The sequence below is a fragment of the Engraulis encrasicolus genome, chromosome 10, assembly GCF_034702125.1.
Source record: "Engraulis encrasicolus isolate BLACKSEA-1 chromosome 10, IST_EnEncr_1.0, whole genome shotgun sequence".
NCBI lineage: Eukaryota > Metazoa > Chordata > Actinopteri > Clupeiformes > Engraulidae > Engraulis > Engraulis encrasicolus.
This window is the reverse complement of record NC_085866.1, coordinates 53,921,731-53,942,165: the sequence shown is the minus strand read 5'-3', so window position 1 is coordinate 53,942,165 and position 20,435 is coordinate 53,921,731. Positions and strand designations below refer to the sequence as shown.

Genomic DNA, 20,435 nt, shown 5'->3' with positions numbered 1-20,435 from the left:
AAAATGTAGGAGTCCACCCCTGAAGGATGAAAGATGGTCTAAAATTCCAGCAGAGCGTTGTAGGAAACTCATTGATGGTTATCAGAAGTGGTTGTTCGCAATTATTTTGTCTAAAGGTTGTGCTACCAAGTATAAGGTTGAGGGTGTCAATACTTCTGTCCGGCCCATTTTTGGAATTTTGTGTAAAATGGTCATTCATTTGACTTTTTTTTCATTCTCTTTTGCGTTTTTTCATTGCAAGACAAACAAATGAAGATATTAATATCAAAGCATTTGTGATTGCAATCATTTTCTGAAAGAAACAGTATTATCTGAAAGAATTGAAGGGGTGCCAATACTTTTGGCCGGCACTGTAATTTAGCAATTTATAATTAGAATTAGTAAACAAGAGGACTGACCTTGATCTCTGTGCAGAGCTGGTTCTGTGCGTCCTCATCGCTGACGTGGATGTAGAACTTGAGTGTGTTCTTCTGCACCATCTGCACCAGGCTGAGGAAGATGTCCGGCTTGATCTGGCTGATCAGGCTGTTGGCCGCGCTCTTGCTGTCGGTGGGGTGGGCTACGGCGTAGGAGGAGCAGGCATCTGTGACCGTTTGCTGCGGCTGCTGCTGCTGATGTGCGGCAAGAGCTGCCGCCGTGAGCGGGGTGGAGGATCCTTCCGAGGACGACGTCGATTTGCCCTCGGCCGACCTCTCTGACGCGTGACTCTTATGAGACTCCTTCGTGCGATGATGCCTACTGGAGGACGAGCTCGAAGACTTCTTCCTGGGGGCCGGATCGGCGGTTTTGGCCGGCGGCGGGGTGAAGGAGCTAACAGGGGTGGTGACGGCTGCAGCAGCGGGACCCAAAGAAGAAGAAGGAGCAGCAGCCTCAGAGGCGATGGAGGCCGCGGGGGAAGGAGTAGCCTGCGGCGGGGTGATAGGAGACAGGTGGACCGCGGTGACCAATGGAGGTGCAGCAGAGATGGGTCCCGGCGGAGGAAGACCAGACGAGGGGACCGCCGCGGTAGAGGCCGGGCTAACCGTTACCGTACCTGAAGGGGCGTACGTGGGAGCAGGTGCAAATGGAAATGTCTGAGCAGCGCTAGATGCAACCGTTGATGGGACTCCGGTGTGCTCCCTATAGGCAGAAGCCGAGGGCACGTTGGGATGGGGCTTGGACTGGGCAGTCCAGGGCTGGCTGACTACATGTCCCATGCGGTCGCGCAGCGTGTTCATGTAGGACTGGATGGCCGGCGGCTTAACGTGGCGCGACACGAAGGTGGAGAAGCAGGCTCCGGGCCGCAGGGCGCGCGCATTGACGTCGGGCCGCTTGGCGGAGGCCGGGGGCGCGTACATGATCGCCTGGCTGTCCATCAGGTGCTTGATGTGGGAGGAGAGAGACTGGAACTCATCCTGGATGATAGTGTCCAGAGACTGGCACAAGGTGCTGGGGTCCGACGTCGCTGCTGCCGCGCCCGGGCCGCTCAGAGGGTCAGGGACTACTGGCAGCGGAGCTTTGTCTGCAGACACAGAGTAGGAAGAGAAAGATAGCATTTTAAACGATAGTTAATGATGACCTAAAAATGTATGATTGCGTAATGCAACTAACTTCAACTCATAACGGTGGGTGCTACCAGCACTGAAGCGATGGGCTTTGGTCACCTTACATGTTGAAAGTGAAAATGTCTGTAAGATACACGCTGTAAACTTGCTTAGCGTGATAATAGCCAGATGGTCAGACACTACTAGCAATTGAGCTTTATCTATATACAAACAGTTAATGATGCACTCAAATGCATGATTCTACACTGCTCCAAAAAAATAAAAGTACCACTTAACAGCGCAATGTAATTCCATGCCGTTGAGATAGGATAAGGAAGCTACATGTAGTGAATCTATGGACTTAAAGAACTTTGTGACTGGAAAGTCAAAAAGGTTTTTGTATTCTGTTGTGAGAGAGATGCCCAGCAACATGACTATATAGCTTATAGTGGTGGGCTCGGCAAAGATAATTCAGAGGTAGGCCTACTCTTCTCCCTGATGAATGAACCACTAAATCTTTTTGGTTGAAACAGTGCCATTAAAAACACACAGGGCAAAACACGCTTCTGGAACTTTGTGCTGTGCTTCATGTCACTTTGGTAGTGGCTTTCAATATCACACCTCCAGATCTTACCCCACAGAAACTGAGCTAATCCCTTCACAGCTTTAACTGGCAGACAAAAAAAAAAGCTTTCCATCATCCCTAGTAGAGAACTAAAGAGTATAATCTTTTCCCTAGTTTCCCTGACACTGTAAGACTTTTCAGTGGTGAGATACAGCTTCCTTTCAACACAAAAATAAGCCTACTCATCTGCAAAGACTTCTATACATGTTGTAGTAGAGGGTTGGAACACAATATGTGGTGCAAATGTATCCATCCTTTCTTAAGTTACTGCATGACCTCAAAATATACCTGCAGCCTTTTTTGATGTTGTTGTTTACAGCTAAACCGTAACTTTTAGAAAATGTTATACACAGCAGAAATGGATTCAGCACCCACAAATCTTATAGAAACTAAACAAAATGCTTATTTAAAACGGTTCAATTTTGGGACCTAGCTAATAAGTAATAACCTTGTTATACCTGTGTGGTGATCTGAATCTACCCCCACACATTTCTGTACACTTCAGTAGATTTTGGATGGTACTTCCTCTAATGTCGTCCAGACAACAACTTAATGGCATGCTTTACTTTCAAATTCTATGCATGTGACAAAATGATAAACATGAAGTCACGTTACATTACATTACCGTTTTATCCGGCCACCAATATAATTTTAATGTTATGCAGATGCACGTTAAATATGACATATTTTGAATAGGAGGCTTAGAAATAACATTTGCAATACAATTAAGATTATATTCAGGGGACCTGTTTTAAAAGGTGGCTGCCTTCAACATAGGCCTAAAGTGCAGGGGGAAATCCTGGTTTGTGTTCATGGTACGGCCCTTGGAGAGCTTTTACAGCCCTTGGAGGAATTTGAAGTGGCCCCTTGAACGAAAAAGGTTGCCTACCCCTGCATTAAGTAGAGACTAGAGGACACTAGGATACAAGGATAGAGAGAGATTTCTTGAAGTCATTGGACAGTGGAGTTGAAGGCTCATTACCGGGATGGCTCCAGAGCTCGGGTGGCTGTGAGGACGAGGAGGAGGCTGAGGGGGGAGGCTGATGGAGCTGCATGGGCTCCCCAGGGGACGCCGGACTGCACACGTCCATACTGCTCATGCTGCACGCCGTCTGGTCCTGAAAACACACACATGCACACACACGCACAACAAACACACGCGCACGCACACAACACACACACACACCAAACACACCCCAAACACACACACAATTAACGTTTATTGTACATTGTAGAAAAATAAGCAACATCATTTAACCACTATATGACTGCCTCTTTATGCAACCTCATTTAACTCACCTGCAAAAAATGCCTAAATGCTTAAGCCCTTTTTGGGAAAAGGTGCCCTCAACCTATCTGAAGCAAATATAAAAATGTGAAATAAGTTGCACTGAAAAGCTAAGGACCTCATGTTGCATTAGAATGTGTTTATTCAGCTCTAACATACCAATATTTTTAATTTACAAAAATCTCAGATCTCATAAGCAGGAATGCTCCATCCATGCAACTTCAGGTGCCTGGGTCAATGCTGCACTACACAGCATCCAGCATCAATGGGTTAACCACTAAACGACTGGCTCTTTACTCTGTCTGGTAGTGTAGGATGAGACACTGTAGTCCCGCTCTGTGAAAGGTTTTCCCAGTACACCTGTAACATTGGGAGTAAACTGCATAATGGCCTAACTACCAAAAGTCGATTTCATTGCACATTAAACCCAGCTAGTGTTTTTAATGACATACCGGTAGTATCTCGGTAGTAGCCTGATAATGTGCAGAGCCTCTTCTGTTTTTATGGTGCAACACTTTTATATCTCGCTCTAATAAATTCACCTTCGTACCAACCCAGCCCCCCCCCCACGCACACAGACGCGCGCATACACACACAGTCCCTTCCCCTTGCTCACCTCTAGGTATTCCTGCGCGGGTGGTGGCTCGTCCTCCTTCGCCCTGGCCCTGAGGTCCAGATCCGAGGTCTCGCTCCTGACCTGGTCCAGTCCCAGCCCCAGGGCCTCAGCGCTCACCCGCTCCAGGGTCTCTGCGGCCAGCTCTGCGGCCCCCGTGGCGCCCGGCACTATGGCCCGGTTCAGCATGCTCATCAGCAGCTTGAGGAGCCGGTGGGTCTCCTGCACAGACGGGTCTCCTCCGCTGCCGCCACCACCACCGCTGCTGCTGCTGCTCTGGCCCATACGCTCCCGCAGGTCCGTGTCACAGATGCCGATGCTGTCCATCACCATGGAGAGGGATAGCGATTGGCTGTCGTCAGAGCCCGCCTCCTCGCTGCAAGATGCTGTTTATATACACAGACAACAGGAACAGAGTTATAGTTATTATTATTACTACTACTAGTACTTTCATCATTATTATTACTATTATTATTATTATTATTATTATCATCATCATCATCAAGAGGAATGGAAGAGTGGAGGATGAACGAAAAACACTCAGACAGTAAAAAAAAGAGAGACCAGAGAAGACAGATGAGGTAAGAAACAAATCAGATTGCAAAAGAAAGACAATTTTGTGCACGGCAGGCAACCTTGTGCCTCATGTTGTTTAAGCAAGACCTAATGGAAATTGTCATTTATTACATAAGTGTCATTTATGAGATCCTATTCCTCTGTTCCAATTGTTTAGTGTTGTGTGCTGCTCATCGCCTCTGAGGACTCTTGAAGAGCTTGGCAGTAAAGCGGGCATGAAGACGGGTGTCTGAGACGAGGTGACAAACAGTAATGTTCACTCTGTTCCTCTGCGATGGCAAATTTGCCGTGACAATCGGGGCAGAGAGGAGGAGTGAAATCGATGATCGATTCGTTCCTTTCCTCTCTCCTCATCCCACTCAAGTAATGACGTGGCTTTCAGAGCAGAACCACACTTCACAATCATTGGGGATGCTGGCTCATATCCCATGACAAGACGCCAGCCCACTCCACTGCCAAATTACAGCAGAAGAACCACAGGCCTTCACAAGACAAAACAGCTGAACGCAGCAATATATGTCACTTATGAGATCAATATTAATTAAAATTAACATCAATACTAATTTAAAATATAGCAATATAGGAAAACACATTTTAGGGATTTGCTATATTCACAAAGCATTGTTCAGACGCACCCCTGTATTTTTCAGGCATTTTAGCATTCGTAACAGCTGAAGTGTTTTTACACTGCGAGGTAACTGGGCAAATTTATAAGTTACTTGATAGTGATGCCCATCATGTACTCAGCTTTCCCTACACAAAGATTTACACTTTGGAAATTAGACATGAGATTGGCAACGTAGTCTTCGAACATTGCAAAAATGTACAATGCGTGAGGGTTATAATCTCTAGTTTAAAAAAAAAAAAAAAAAAGAATTGATAAGGGGGGGGCAAAAAGCAATTATGAACATGCTAAGCCCAGGGCTGATTTGTAGCAGGTATGACAAGATGGACCAATATATTCCCCCCCAAAAAAGTTAGCAGTGGCTTCAGAGGTACAGTTAGGTGAGTGTCTCTTAGAGAATTACAAATGAGTCGTGATGTATTCATTTCCATCTTGGAGGGGAAAGGCCTGCTCTAGCAGGGCTCTAAATTAACTTTTTTCGCCACCAGCCAAAATGGCTAGCAGATGTTAAATCTTACTAGCCAAACACACACTCGGTAATGGGCAAAAATAGCTAGTAAATTGTAGCCTGATTTACAACGATTTTCGAATCTCTTCGAGACTTGGTCTAACCAAGAGCATAATAATTAACATTTCCCAAACAGCATGGTTGACCCACCTCCCTAGGTTTGCTCCTTGTTGAATGGAGTCAGACAAAGTGGGTGGAGTTCCCGATTTTTCGGGAAATCAGAAACAGTATTTGCATTGCTCTTGGCCTGACTACACAGAAGGTGTTGCGTCACTAGGAGGGCCTGACCTGGCTAAGTAAATTGGTCTTTTCTACCAAACTGAATTTTCACCAGCATTTGGCCAGTTGTCGGGTGTTTATTTAGAGCCCTGCCTTCTAGTATTGAAAATAACACATTGTAGTAGATCTGACTCAATTGACCAGGGGAGCATGTTTGGGCTTTCAAATAGTGCTGAGTAAAATGTCCAAAAAACCAAATGATCAGGAAGTTTACTCTCCTGACACATCAATAAGAATAGTCTGAAACTGAAAGGACAAGACATTACCCAACAACACATTGGACTTAAAACGGGACAGTGCATGAACACATTGTAAAATGCATGGAGTATTAACGTTAGGTATTAATTCATGTTCTTGGTCGGTGTCAACTGACCCGTTTAGAAGCTACGTCATCGTGTCTGCGTGTGCATTGTGCACGCACGCACGCACCCACACGTGCACGCACACACGCACCAGAACCTTAAGGGAGAAGATTGGCCATCCTGAAGCGTGTACACTATTCCACGAGGGAATAGGCTGAGCTAGAGCCATAGGAGATGTTTGAGGTTACAAAAAATGTAACGTACGGACTAGATAAAGGACACCATCGGGAATGCCCGTGTCTGTTCCACCCACTTCATATCTGAAGTTATCGTGACCATCCCTTTTCTTATTTCAGAAAAAAACACCTGGCTAGTTTCTTTAGAAACGCGTGGTACTGCTCCAACAATCCACGTGTGTATGTCTAATGTGTGCCACTGCAAAACAGCTGCACCACTGGGACAATCAAGTTACTACTATGACTACTACCACCAGGTACTACAATTACAAAGTAAGAGCTGTACTTCAGCCCTGTGTCCACCCAGCAGCACTTCTCACTTTTTTGCGGCCCTCTGTTGCTACAACTAGCATCATTATGACTACATGTATTGTGTATTGAGTTGTATACTTTGTCTGATGTCACATCTGTGTGATGGTGGTGAAAATGAATTTCCTTTTTCGGGACAATAAAGGCTATCCATCTATCTAGCTATCTATTGGAATTACTGAAAGAGTTCCTCTCGCCATCTATTACTGAAAGAGCTCCTTCTCAGCTCTCCCCGGCTTATCATTGTAGGCCTGCTCAATTATGAGAAAAATCAGTATCGCGATTATTTCAGACTATATTTCTTTTCAAGATAAATAATTGAGCTACACAATTCACGTCCTTCCCTCCTTTAAGCAGTGTGAGTGGAGGGCCATAGAGAAACACACAGTGGTGATCTGCATGAGTTTTGGGTAGCAAGTGTGCTCTGTCTCAAGTGGAGGGGAATGTATTGCGCTCAGCATAACATGCCTTTTGGCAATAAAGACAAATGGCAAATATATTGATTCAAATCAATATTATGAAATGTGATATTGTTTGACAGCAATATTGATATCACAATATATATTCGATATATTGCACAGCCCTATGTCAATGCAACAGCTAGTATTACCAGAGAGGTTGTAAAAACAGAGACGATTAACTCAATGTTTTTAGAAGACTAATATTGGTACTACAACTACTAAGCTTACTACCACCACCACCACCACCACCACCACAACAACACTTACGATTCATACAGCCTCTTTCAAAAGACCCAAGTTCGCTTAACATGATATCAGGTAAGTATGTAGGTGTGTGCTTGTGAACATTAGAAACACTACTACGGCCATTACTAAGAAAGTTGCACTCCGCTCACCTCTGCCTGGCTCCCCGTTGCTCAGCAGGCCCGTCCTCAGGTACTTGCTGGCCTGGCCGCTGCTGCCGTCCTCCAGCCTCCTCTTCAGGCCGACAGCGTCCCAGGCCCACGAGTCGTCATCGTCGTCCCGCTCCTCCTGTAGTGTCCGCTTGTGCATGTGGATCAGCTGCAGCAACTTCTCCATCTTGTCCCTTTCGTACTGCGGCCCGCGGCCCTCACGCCCCCCTCCTCCTAAGCCGAGAGAGGCGCGCAGCGAGGCCCTCTGGCTCCCGCCGTTGGACTGTGCTGCCCGGGCGGTCGTGCCGCTCGCAGACACCGTGGCGGCGGGCGCTGCCACCCTCTCCTGGCTGCCCCAGTCTGACACAGGGCTGTGCTCGTCCTCGGCGCCCCCCATGGGCGAGGGTGCTGGAGACACTGCAGAGGAGGCTGCCGCCGCCGCCGCGGACGACGACGTGGATGTTGTAGAGACGCTGGGAGGGGGTGGCGGTCGTCTGCGCGGGACCAGGCCCTCGCCGCTCAGCAGGCTGGTGGCCTTGGCGGTGGGAAGCTGGTAGGTGGAAGGGGCGTGGAGGTAGGAGCGCAGGGTGTCGGTGCTGAAGCGCGGGCGAGGCCCTGCCGGGTAGCCGGGCCGCTCGTCCAGGTGCTGCCGGTACTCGGGCAGGCGGAAGGGCTGCGGCGGGCCTCGGCTGCGGTCGCGTAGCTGGCTCAGGTAGTCGGTGGCCTGCCGCTCCACGGCGATGGACAGGTCCTTGGGAGGGTGCGCGCGCAGCCGCAGCAGGGCGTGGTGCAGCGCGGGGAGGAAGGGCTCCAGGCGACGCAGGACCACGCCGTCGGCCGGGTCGCGCGGAGGAGGAGCCGCGCACGTAGACGCTGGAGAGAGGAGGAGAGAAAGGAAGGGGGAGAGGGATGGCGAGAAAAAGGAATATTAAGAGAGGGGAAGATAAAGAAAGAGACACAGAGAGATAGATAGTGAGGGAAGGAGAGAGAGAGGCGGAAGATGGGGTACAGTCAGACAGAGAGAGGAGGAAAGGAAAAACAAAAGTTAGACATGATAATTCAGGCTGGCACAACATATAAACGCATCGTTGAAATAAAATATGGAAGCAGCAATTAGAAAAAATCGTTTACTCACAGAATCTGGTAATTAGCCGGGGGTCTTGAAATATAAAGAGCGCATGTAAACCTTTTTCCATTCGATTCCTTCTCTCTGGAAGTGAGAGAGAGAGAGAGCAAGAGAGAGCAAGAGAGAGCAAGAGAGAGAGAGAGAGAGCAAGAGAGAGAGAGAGCAAGAGAGAAAGAGAGAGAGAGAGCAAGAGAGAGAGAGCGCAAGAGAGAAAGAGAGAGAGAGAGCAAGAGAGAGAGAGAGCAAGAGAGAGCAAGAGAGAGCAAGAGAGAGAGAGAGAGGTGTTATTTGCATGCTGAGCAACCTCAAAAAGCCCACAGGGAAGAATGTGCAAGTGCATTGTGTAAACATGCATGTTTGCGTGCAAAGCACTTCTTACCGTTCGATATTTGCATTTGGGTGGATGAAATCAGGAAGAGAAATCCTTTGTCCAACAGAGGCTTTACAAGAACCTTGGAGCAAAACGGATATTGTTAATAAAATATATATGGTACACAGGCTATGCAATTACCAACACGGACAATATGGGACTACATTTGGGACCCCAAGACAAGTACTTACTATTTTGTCCCTCTCCAGCTTCTGTAGTAATCCAGCTAGGTTGTGGTTCCCAGGTTTGCTTCGGCTTACTACTTCGAATAGACTGCAGTACATGCCATACTTTAGCACTGCAAGAGACAAGCACATATCCAATTAAAACTTCCCATCATAAACCAACTGCATTTTCGAGATGGCCATGATAAGTACCCGATTAACCCTCAGTCAGGCTCCTACCAAACCTCTCGTTGCGTATATGGTTTACATATGGAAAACAGTTTTGGAAAGTGAAACATGGTAAAGTGGGCCAGACAGGAGTTGAAAATCTTCATTCTAGGGGAAATGTGAGGCAGCCTGGTTCCTACCAGACCTCTCTGTGTGTGTGTGCGTGTGTGTGTGTGTGTGTGTGTGTGTGTGTGTGTGTGTGTGTGTGTGTGTGTGTGTGTAGCTCTGGAGCCTCCTGGTGGAACTCCAACACACAGGGAGGTCTGGGAGACTGCATTTCATTTCTCCAGTCAAAAAAATAATCGAAGCATTTATTGCATAAATATCAATGGTAGCTCGCATTGATGAGTCACAGGACATATTATAGACTATATTGACCTTTCAGAGATCAACAGAAAATGTTTTTGATGGAATTTGTTGGTGGTGAGGACAGGCAGAATGATAGATAAAGCCACGCTTTCTGAAGGTGGAGCCCACACATGCTCTCCCAGACCTAGTAGTGGAGCTCACAAAGCTGCGTGGAACTACAGGTTGGGCAACAGCCAGGCAAAATGTGAGCCACACTACACTAGTGGTACACCACACCATTAGAGGGAGCCAAGAACAAATTCTGCCAGCCCTACACTATCTCTCCTTAGCACTTACGAATCCACTTTTTAATACTCTGCTCTACCTACCAATAATGCAGAAAAAGCTGCTTTCAATGAATAAGCTTTGCTGCTTTTAATAAATGCATTTTAAAAAATGAAAACAATATGGTACTGACCCTCCCGCTTGCCGTAGAAAGTGTCCCATGACAAAAGTGCTGGTAGCTTCTTCTTCATTTCATCCAAGTTCATGGCTGTGTTGATGTCCAGTCTGTCAGGCCTGACAAGACAACAAAAACAACACCCCATCCTTCTCAGAGCAGTCCACAACATGGCGCGCAAATGTTCCTGAGTACAGGCAGTTCTTGGTGATGCAGGCACCAGTCAGTATTGTGCGTGTATTGATATATGCTTGTGTTTAATTATAACAAGTTGAGGCCACTCACAGTCGAAAGGGCAGTAGGGGGAGGTTGGAGGACCTGACGCTGATCTGGAAGAGCTCTTCTCCCTTGTTCACCAAAGTCCCACTCCAAACAGTGTACCTCCGCCTAGATGCTATGGGGGGGAAAAAAGAGGGACCCGTCTCTCTATTTTAATGTGACATTTCGAGCAGCATGCCCTTAATCAGATGTCTGCCACTATACAGCCTGAGCGATGGCTTGGACAATTCATACTGCTAGGATGGCATATTGAAAATAATGACAAAATACCCAAACAAAAAATGCTCAAATTCACATCTGCTCCGCTATTAAAATGCATATTTTTTTTAAAATATTTCTCTTTTTTAAAAATAATAAAATAAAAAGATGAAGTGTCTCCAACCTCTCGTACCTCTGCTGCTGTCAATCAGGGGATGATTGAGCCTGAGGGAAAATAATTAGACAGACCTTAATACAACCCTTGAAGACAAAAAGAAGACACCAAGAAAAAAAAACAACAGACCCAGTGGTGACTTAGCAGCCATCATCTTTCATTATTTACCTCTTTACTGTATGTAAAAGCTACTGCATGGAACATAGAGGACTCCTCACCTGTTAAGAGAGGGTCCCGTGTCTCTTCCTCGGTACTGGAAGGACAGCACTGCGTACGGGTACACGTGCCTGGGCCGAGACTTCAGCTCCTCAAAGGCAAACTCAAACAGGTATTGCTGCGCGAGAACAAAAGACAACGTTACACACATTAAAGCTCCAAAAACACACACACACACACAAACACAAGATGGCACAGCTTGAAGAATAAAGGGGTGCTGCTTAAGCACAGTGAAAGTTTAGATCAACAAAGGCAGGCTTTAAAAGTTGCTGAATAGTCGTCTTGACGCTCTCTATTCAAACAAGCGTGGGAAGAAAGGCATTATGCCAGCCCGGCAGCAGCACATACCTGAGTGTGTTCAAAGGCCCGGTAGGAGTAAAGGGACGCCACTTTGCTGCCGTTCTTGGACACATGGCAGTCGAACTTCTGCGTTGGGTCAACAATGTTCTTTGGCCCAGTTTCATATATGGTTTTTAATTTACCCTATGGCACAAAGGAACACAATTAGTTGGACATGGATATGCAAGTCACAAAAAAACACATAATGGCAGAGGGACAAACAAGAAACATCACGGAAACCAAGGAAGTCAGAAATATATTTTTGTGTGGATGGTTACCTTCATAATCTTGAACACTATTATGTCTCCAGTTGTTCCGGGCTCAAATGGATTCATTTGCAGCAGATCCGAATACCGTGACAGATAGACACCTGAGATGATGATAGAAAACATGTCACAAGGTGGCTTTTAGACATCAGTTTCTGCCAATTCAATTTCAGCAAGCTACTGATATAGAAAACTTCCATTATCAGGGCAAAATACAGAGATGAGCAGCAACTTTGGTCTGGATATTAACCCAACATTCCAAGGTACAGCAAGTGTGTCTACTTCTACAACATGTCCAATTCTTACTAAGCTTGCAAAAATAAACAAACAAATGAAACTACTTTACCACTCCTGACCATTTAAACAACTCCCAGTTAACCTAATTTTAATTCTACAACACTGGGTAACCATATGCAGGCAGGCAGCCCCCACACACACACGCACACGCGCGCACACACACACACACACACACAAACACACCCCCCAAAAACTACAATTGTTGCACATGCTCACCTTTAGCAGGACTGCCGAGCGTGTTGACCCGGGAGTGTCCGACGAACAGGCCCTTCTCACAGATAGTCTGGACCTGCAGGGCGACAGGCCACAGAGCGTTATGAGGTTACCAACATGACCCAGAACAGTAAAGCCCATTGTGGGCCTCACATATGTCTCACCTGCTTTACAAAAACGTTTACGGCATTGGGCGGAATGTGGCGAATCTAACATTGCTGAGGAATAAGTCTATTTTCTGGCCTTCATAAACAAAACAAAAGTCTTTAGTGGTTTGTATGTGTAGTGCACTCTGCCCAAATCACCAAACTTTAGGATGTCCCAGTTTGACATGGTAATCCTTGACTAACAGGCTCACCTTGTCTTTGTCCGGCAGCAGAAAGCCATAGGTCTCCTCCAGCTCGGCATCCGACCTGCCATTCTGCCTGAGCTCCCTCTTCTTCTCAATGAACTGGCAAGGGAAAAGACAAAAGCAACAGGAGATTTGAGATTACTCTGAAATCAGTCATTTATTTACCAATAATGTGGAGCTACATAAAAGGGGGTACAAGTGTGGGTTAACGGTTAGCAAGTGGCACTTTTAGCCTGAGGGTTGTCGATCCAGACACCAACAGGTGGCTAGTGGGAGTAGGTGAACAGGGTGAAAAGAGGATGACCAGACCCATGCCCTGCACCCTCCCCCTACATATCTGATAGTACCTGGAGCAAAGTACTCTAAACAAAGTGCTCTCCCATGACACACCAGACTGTGAAGCACAGGAGCATGGAGGATACTTTGCTTTTCTGCAGCCACACAAGTAAGTGACCAACCAGTTACAGACAGTGCATCAGCATAGAGCCTGCACCTAGCCCCATGCAATGCAAGGAGGCAATAGAGCTCTTCAGCGTTGACGTCAACTTGTATGCGGCGTTTGGACTACCGGTTCGATGGCGATGTTTTACATTGCAAAACGCCATAGAGATTCAGGTTTGGCAAAAATATAAGTTGCACGGCAACAACGAACATTAGCGTGTCCCCGCATCCCTTTCTCATTAGTGGAACGGATCGTATCATCATGTTGGTGTATTCACATGTTAAATCATGACGATTATAATTCAATATTGCTAACCCCTTTCTGATTATTAAAACTTCCGAACTACATACTTTCCTTTGGTTGCCATGGGTACAACCCTCCGCACGTACATGCCGTTAGATACAGGCGCCGCTTCTGTAGTCGCCAAAAGCTTCCGGGTTTAGCATATGGACGCAACATCGTATTTATGTCGAAGTTTGACACAAAATGATCAACCATGTCATACCTACAGCCTATTTTTAACACCCTTGACAGTTTGCGGGGGTTCGCTAAGCGCGTGCTTGCACTCGGAGCTTATTTGAAATTTACCCCTATTCATTCTCAATGGAGGCCGGAAGCCGATACGAACCAGGAAGTCCTTAAATGCTAACATTAAAGACTACAATCTACTACATGCTTCCGCGTTACTGAAGAACTCTATTGCACGATTGGTTTGCAAACATCTTGGTCAATCAAGCTTTTTTGGACGCTTTCTGTTGACACTGGCACACCTTTTGGTCAAGTTGGACACAATTTCTAATCATCATATAATATCTTCAGTCCACACTGCGCTTCTGGCTGCAAGCACCTGCATTCGTCTAAACAAACTGAACATGCGTAGTATTTCACAAGGGCAAAGACAAACATGGGACTTTCACTTTCACTTTAAGTGTTCTGCTGTGGACAGCTCTGACTCAATGCTTCAGGAGTTGGTGTTTCGATTAAAGGGTTATGACCATTTGTGATTTATACAACTGTCTGTAAAATCAGGGACGGTGAGGATGGTGGAACTGGTGGAAGGGAGAAAGCCCTACCTCTTTCTCCAGGAGCTCATTGTGAATGAGGCGGGCTTTGGTGTAGGTGAAGGTCCCCCGCGAGTTGGGCTCCAGGTAGAATGAGGACAGCAGCTTTATGAGTTCATCAAATTCACGGGATTCCGGGGAAAGGTTTTGGAACAAACCTGGAAGAAAAACAAAACAAAAACAAGAGGGTTTAAGTAACAAGTCTGCAGTATGCTGCCTAAAGAATTGAGCCTAGAAGTGTTCCTTTACTGATCCCAAAGGAAATTAGGGGATAGACTTCTGAGCAGTGGTACCGTAGAGTGCGATCTCAGTTAATCAGTCACTTCATATAGCTGAACCTATTGGTGTAGAAATGCTTGAATCTAGGTCACAGGAAATATGTGTAACAGACGGGCAAAAAAGGTGAATGACTTCCTAAATATTTTCATACCCTCGTCTGGTTGCACATGTGGCTACATCAGCGCTTGACGGCTGACGGGGTGCCTGATTTTACTCTACTGAAGGCATAAAAATGAATAACAAAGTGCATGTTGAGCCCACATGAAGCCATGACAGCAATTGTCTGGATGAAAGCATGTACGTTGTCTAAAGTGCAAACACAACCTGGGCAAAGCAGCGAGTAGGGGGATGGGCTTTGGACAAAGTGACTGATTCAAACTGAAGTCATACCCAACATGACTTCCTTGTTTCATGTTCACAATTGATTTATAGTTTAAAAACTAAAAGACTTGATCATCAAACCAGCATGTACACAAACCAATCCACAAACTTAACAATAACCTACAAGCTCAACTTATTTAGGATTAGGAAACACAAACAGTTTCAAACCCAAGATTCAAAACGTGCTTGCATCCTGAACTAGGTTGGCACCTTTGCAAGTCATATCAAATCTGTCTCTCCTCGTTTGCAGCTTCATTTGACAAGACAGTTGAAACAACAACTGCTATTTGTGACACATGTCACCAGGACCCCCCACAGCCTGTTGTGTTTCTATTTTAAAACCTGACTGGACCTAACGACAGATGAGGCGACACATTATTATGATTGGTGCTGCTGCACATGAAGTATACCGTGCAAAAGGCTAAAAAAGCACCATGCTGCAAACCAAGAAGCCTAGCAGCAGCCTTGCCAAAACAATAACATGCATGGTCTCACGTAGACACCCCAACAACCCACTGGCAGAGACCCCCCGAAGCCCAACGCCTAACCCCGTAAACTTGAAACGTGAAGCTGAAGGGTGGTGGATAGCCAAGTTTATATCAAATCGACCAACACCCTGAGGGTACGTCCAAAGTAAGAAAACCCTTTATAGTGCTTTAGGAATGAAATGCGCTAATAATAATAATGACTCCTCTGAACAGACCAGCACTGAAGTGAGTGACCATTAACCCGCTGATAACCGGCGACACTGCAGACAGCCTGACTGTGGCTGTCTGTCTGAACTTGAGGAGCTGTATGAAAAGACTGCTTGGGGCAACAGGCAGCTTTGGCAAGACTAGCTCTAGTCCACTTTCAGTACCATGCAGCTGGTGCAACCGGCCTCATTTTGCAACAACCATACTTAGGGCTTATCCTGTGGGCCTACATTTCTCTTGATGTACCTCAAGTTAACTTCCAATGGAAAGGAATGCTAATTGTGAGGAAGTGTTTCCTAAATCAAATACAGAGGACAACACAGGCCTACTAGCCTTTATGAGAGCGTTATTCAAAGTCATTACAAACAGGGACCTGACGTTTGGAACATTGGTGTCATAACTGCGAAGTGGGGGTCAATAAACACTTGAGGCCCTTGGCCTAACTAGCAGGCCAGGGTGCATCCAAGGAAGTAGGAGTGGACGTTACGCCAACCTGTGTAGCTTGACAACTTATTGATAATTACGCCGGATTTATGCACAGCAACCTATGCACAGCTCAATTTCACATAGGGCAAAGGTTAGCGCCAGCTATGCTACCCCAACGACAAGGAACTTCATGGCTGTGTCTTCACGTGGCTTTCACTGGCGTTTGAATTTACCTGCCACACCGGGTTATATCCAAAGTTAGCAAGCTAGCTCTTCTATGATCCTCGTGACGTTTCTAACTGTGCAATAAACAGTCTATTGGTAATGATGTGCAGTCTGTGGAAGGGTCTGTGTTGTGCCATTTGCAAAACACCAACTGTTATTAGATTCAGCCTTAAAAGAGATCCTGACATGCAGAGATATGTGAAATAGACAACCCGTCTCAGCTAACGCTGGCTAGCAATTTAGCTAGTATTAAGAGGGCACAACCTTTCTTTTCCTTGATCTTCCGTGGAATCTGAAAATTTCTCCTTGGCAACTCCTCTGCTGGCCTCTGAAGTGTAGAGGGTGAAGCACTATTAGTTTTGAAATCCATCATCCCGCTCTTGCGTCGCTCAGACGCATCTTGTTCAGACATTTGCTCGTCTTCACATCCAGCTTGTTCGCCATTTTGCCTGGATGTGGCCGAGATACTATCTGACAACAATTGCTTCTGATCGTTGCAGTTCTCGGAAGTATTCCCACTGGATTTAAGACTTTCATTGTCATTTTCAATTTCCGTGTTTGAATTGCAGGCCATTTTGAGGCACTGCTGATTTCTTCGAAGGGCGAAGAAATGGTAACAGCGCCGCTTTACAGAGAACCCGTCCTCTTCAGCCAGCCTCCGCCATTATGGCTCTACTCTGACGTATGGCCTTCCCCAGCACTGCAAAAACCCAGCGTCACTGTTCCAAGTCAACTCTCGCCCTCCAGAGGCATTTTCCTCATAGTGCACCTGAAGTAGGCCTACTGTAAAATGTTGTGACCAGACCAAGGGCATAGAACTACCACTTGGGAAAGATAAGTGTCCAGGGAGTCTCTCTCACAGTTAAGGATTAATCGAAAAATAAAGCAACATTCCCATAAATGTGGAATGAAGAGTAGCTAGTGTAGGCCTACCCACAAAATCCTTCATCTCTAAGCAACCATAAGTACATCACTCAAATGATCGAGCCCGCACGCCCTATGACCTGGCAAATATTTGTGACTTAAAATGTTTTGAGCAGGCTATTTTTTGCAAAGGTGGAATATGGACTACCCGAGTGCCCACTGTCACCCACAATTCAATAGGCCAAGATAAAATGTTTTAATGGCATTTCATATGAGCATTTTGAGATATTTGTGCTTTGGCATATTTCTATGTGTATCTTGTGTATATTGTTCACTGCTACTGTGGTAACATTTGCCTCTTTGATCTTATTAGCTCAGATTAATTGGCTTTAAGGTTTCTATCCTGGCCCTCGTATCCATTTTGGTTCCAATGGAACAAGGTTATAGTTTGCCAATCTGCTATTTTTGCCCTTTTCATTATTTCTGCATGTTTTTGTCATTTTAGAGCTGTTTTGCCTTAATTTTGAGATGAGAGTTGAGGAGAGACAGGAAATGAGTGGAGAGAAAGAGACGGGGAGGAATCGGCAAATGACCCGGGCCGGACCATTAGGCCACGGCACGTCATGAAAGATGTTTAATTGGAGATTTTAAGCATTTGAAAGCACTTCCTATTAGCCAGGTTGCATGCCTATTCTGCAATGCTTAACTGTTAAAATCATACGCATGGAAAGTAGGATCTCAAACATATGTGGTGGAAAATTGTATTGGCACCTTTTCAGAATGTTGGGTGTGTCTTTTTTTATATAAATATTTTTGGTGGGCTTTTTTGCCTTTATTTGACAGGATGGTGTAATGACAGGAAGTTAGTGGGGCAAGAGAGACCAGGGGTGCATCCCAATATGTGACCTTGCCTCCTCCACTTGTGCTTGTCTCCTCGTCCCGCCTCCTGGCCCCTCCTCCGTGGAGAAAACGATAAAGTTTCCCAGCTGTCAGCCTCGCGACAACAACTTTTGAGGGACTATTTTTCATTCACCATCCCAATTGCAAATGAGAAAAAGGCTTTACAATTGAGCTTTTGCAAGATATTGAAATATAATGCTGTTGTCAGTGATGTCATCATGACGAGAAGCAAGTGGAGGAGGCAAGTGGAGGAGGCAAGTGGAGGAGGCAAGTGGAGGAGGCAAGGTCGCATATTAAAACGCACTCCTGGAAGGGTTGGCAAAGGAATCCAGGAATCCAACCCGGGTCGGCCGGATAGCAAACGAGTGCCCTACCATTTGTGCCACGGTAGGGCCAAGGGTGTGTCATTTTGTTTCTAATCAGCGATGGTCAGTGAAACTCACCTGTGGTCAGTTAAAGTTGTGAAATAAAAATGGAGGGGAAGGTATCCATCTCCAGGGATGTTGTTTTTTCCAGTGGACACAGGGGAATCAAGACGTTTACAATCATATTTTCCATAGACAAGGAGACCAAATGATACAGATTACAACACCAAGTTGGCCTACTGAATGGTGCGAATGGTGGATGAAGTGCCCAAACAACTCTAAGTCAGTTAAGGTAAAATAAGGTTGAACTGCCCACTGACATATAAAGGAAACAAGGAGATGCGGGTGGAGACAAAGATGGATCCAACAGAATCTTAAAAAGCCAGACAAAAGTTTGCCAAAAGTACTTGGAGGAAGTATTTTGGACAGAAGTGAACAAGGCAAAGCACATCTGTCCAAAAAGTTGAATGAGGCCTACAAAGAACCACATCCAACAGGATTAACTGTGGATGCAAGCTGTCTGAATGCTCTGAAAGGGATTTTCGGGTCCTAACCCGGACTGTATCCCAAAAAAACATAAAATACACAGCTGTCCAAATCACGGTAGAGTTAAATGTGCACCTCAACTCTCCTGTTCCCACCAGAACAGTCCATCAAACGCTCCACAGGGTCAATATACAATCCACAGGGTCGCCCAAACATCCTTTTCAGACAGCTTCCTCTTGCATCCATAGTTAATCCTGTTGGATGTGATTAAACATCACCTTGGATACCGTGGCTCTTGATACATCACAAAGACTTGCCGTCTTGGTCAAAGATGAGCACCAAGAATGTGTGAATTGCAAAATTTTGAGCAAAACTGTGCTCTTACCCTGCTAATTGGATCTTCACACTTCACCTTACTGGTGCAATGTGCAATTGATGAAGACTGGCCAACGGGCTGGTCCAATTGAGCCATGAAACTTCCCACACTAAAATGACAGATGTTTCCGATATTTTGTCCAACCCCTGTAGGACAGACAGCAGAGGAATGTGTCAAAAAGAAAAAGTCAAAGCGGAACGAAGGTTTGAAGGGGTCGGGTCACCAAAGCTTACAATGGTAAAAAATATGGGTCCCTGAAGAAAAGGGTTGGGAACCACTGTTCTAGCAGAACAAGAACTCCAAACATTCTTCAAAAGGTCGTTACCATAGTGTACATTTTTGTTCCAGATTCTTCCAGACCAGGCAACAACAGGAATAAGAGTAAATGAGTCAGATTGACATGGTCGGACATGGGGACAGCACTGAAGATAATGAGTCTGGATGGCCTTATGGTCACAGAGCTGGTATTGGGATCAGAGGGTTGAAGAATGTTCTTATTCCGTAGCAGTAGGATTAACTCGCCCATGGCTGAATCCATTTAAGCAAGGCAACTTACCCACATTGCTTCACACAGGCTGATAACCCAAGTTCCTGCACCTACCTGTAGCCCTACAGGGGACCTATGGACCTGTCTCAAAGTTGGTGTTGGTAGCGCAGAGCATCAGTGAAGGAGGTCGAAGAACAAGAATGGTCCTGTTCCAGTTGAGAGGTGCGGGAAGCATTTGGTGTCCATTTAATTAATTACGTACTTTTCGAAGAATGTCTAACAAGTAATATTAAAAAAGGGGCAAATTATTTTGTGTAGTCAATGCATTGAGCTTTGTGTGAAAATATCACTTTTGCTTTTTGTCTGCTAGTTGTCAGATTTTGAGGTTTTGTAGAAAAGAATGTGGGCCTACCTCAGCTAATTACAGAGGACTACAGGTCAACCTGTGGTGCTATTGAATAATAAGGCCATGGACATCTGATCTTACTCTATGGAACCAATATTGATCTATTTCTGTTTTCAATAATCACCAGTTTTCTTTTCATGTCATGTAGCAGCCTACTTGGCTGCAACTTGTGTGGTGATCATAAAAGATTGTGTGGTATTAAATTGATGGTTAGAGACTAACATTGGTACTGTGGTATGATCAAATATTTAGACATATTTAGACAATGGATAATAAAGATAAAATATAAATAAAGTATAAATAAAATAAAGATTAACTGGTATCAAAACATTAA

At 45.6% G+C, this 20,435-nt stretch overlaps 1 protein-coding gene across 3 annotated transcripts in view; it reads right to left on the bottom strand.

Annotated features, from left to right (window-relative positions):
* Positions 1–16,935, bottom strand: part of tasorb (transcription activation suppressor b) — a 28,715-nt gene extending 11,780 nt beyond the window's left edge. For 2 of the 3 annotated variants that reach the window (XM_063209355.1, XM_063209356.1), the window contains exons 1-17: positions 16,482–16,935; positions 14,224–14,369; positions 12,715–12,807; positions 12,360–12,432; positions 11,859–11,950; positions 11,590–11,724; positions 11,244–11,359; positions 11,035–11,075; positions 10,659–10,767; positions 10,392–10,492; positions 9,425–9,531; positions 9,243–9,315; positions 8,873–8,947; positions 7,741–8,610; positions 4,053–4,435; positions 3,131–3,266; positions 399–1,501 (exon numbers count right to left, since the gene is read on the bottom strand). In XM_063209355.1, coding sequence (XP_063065425.1) covers positions 399–1,501; positions 3,131–3,266; positions 4,053–4,435; positions 7,741–8,610; positions 8,873–8,947; positions 9,243–9,315; positions 9,425–9,531; positions 10,392–10,492; positions 10,659–10,767; positions 11,035–11,075; positions 11,244–11,359; positions 11,590–11,724; positions 11,859–11,950; positions 12,360–12,432; positions 12,715–12,807; positions 14,224–14,369; positions 16,482–16,791 — 3,963 coding nt within the window. In that variant the 5' untranslated portion in view covers positions 16,792–16,935. The remainder of the gene's footprint in view (positions 1–398; positions 1,502–3,130; positions 3,267–4,052; positions 4,436–7,740; positions 8,611–8,872; positions 8,948–9,242; positions 9,316–9,424; positions 9,532–10,391; positions 10,493–10,658; positions 10,768–11,034; positions 11,076–11,243; positions 11,360–11,589; positions 11,725–11,858; positions 11,951–12,359; positions 12,433–12,714; positions 12,808–14,223; positions 14,370–16,481) is intronic. The other variant, XM_063209357.1, reaches the window with a different exon arrangement.
* Positions 16,936–20,435: the final 3,500 nt, after the last annotated feature.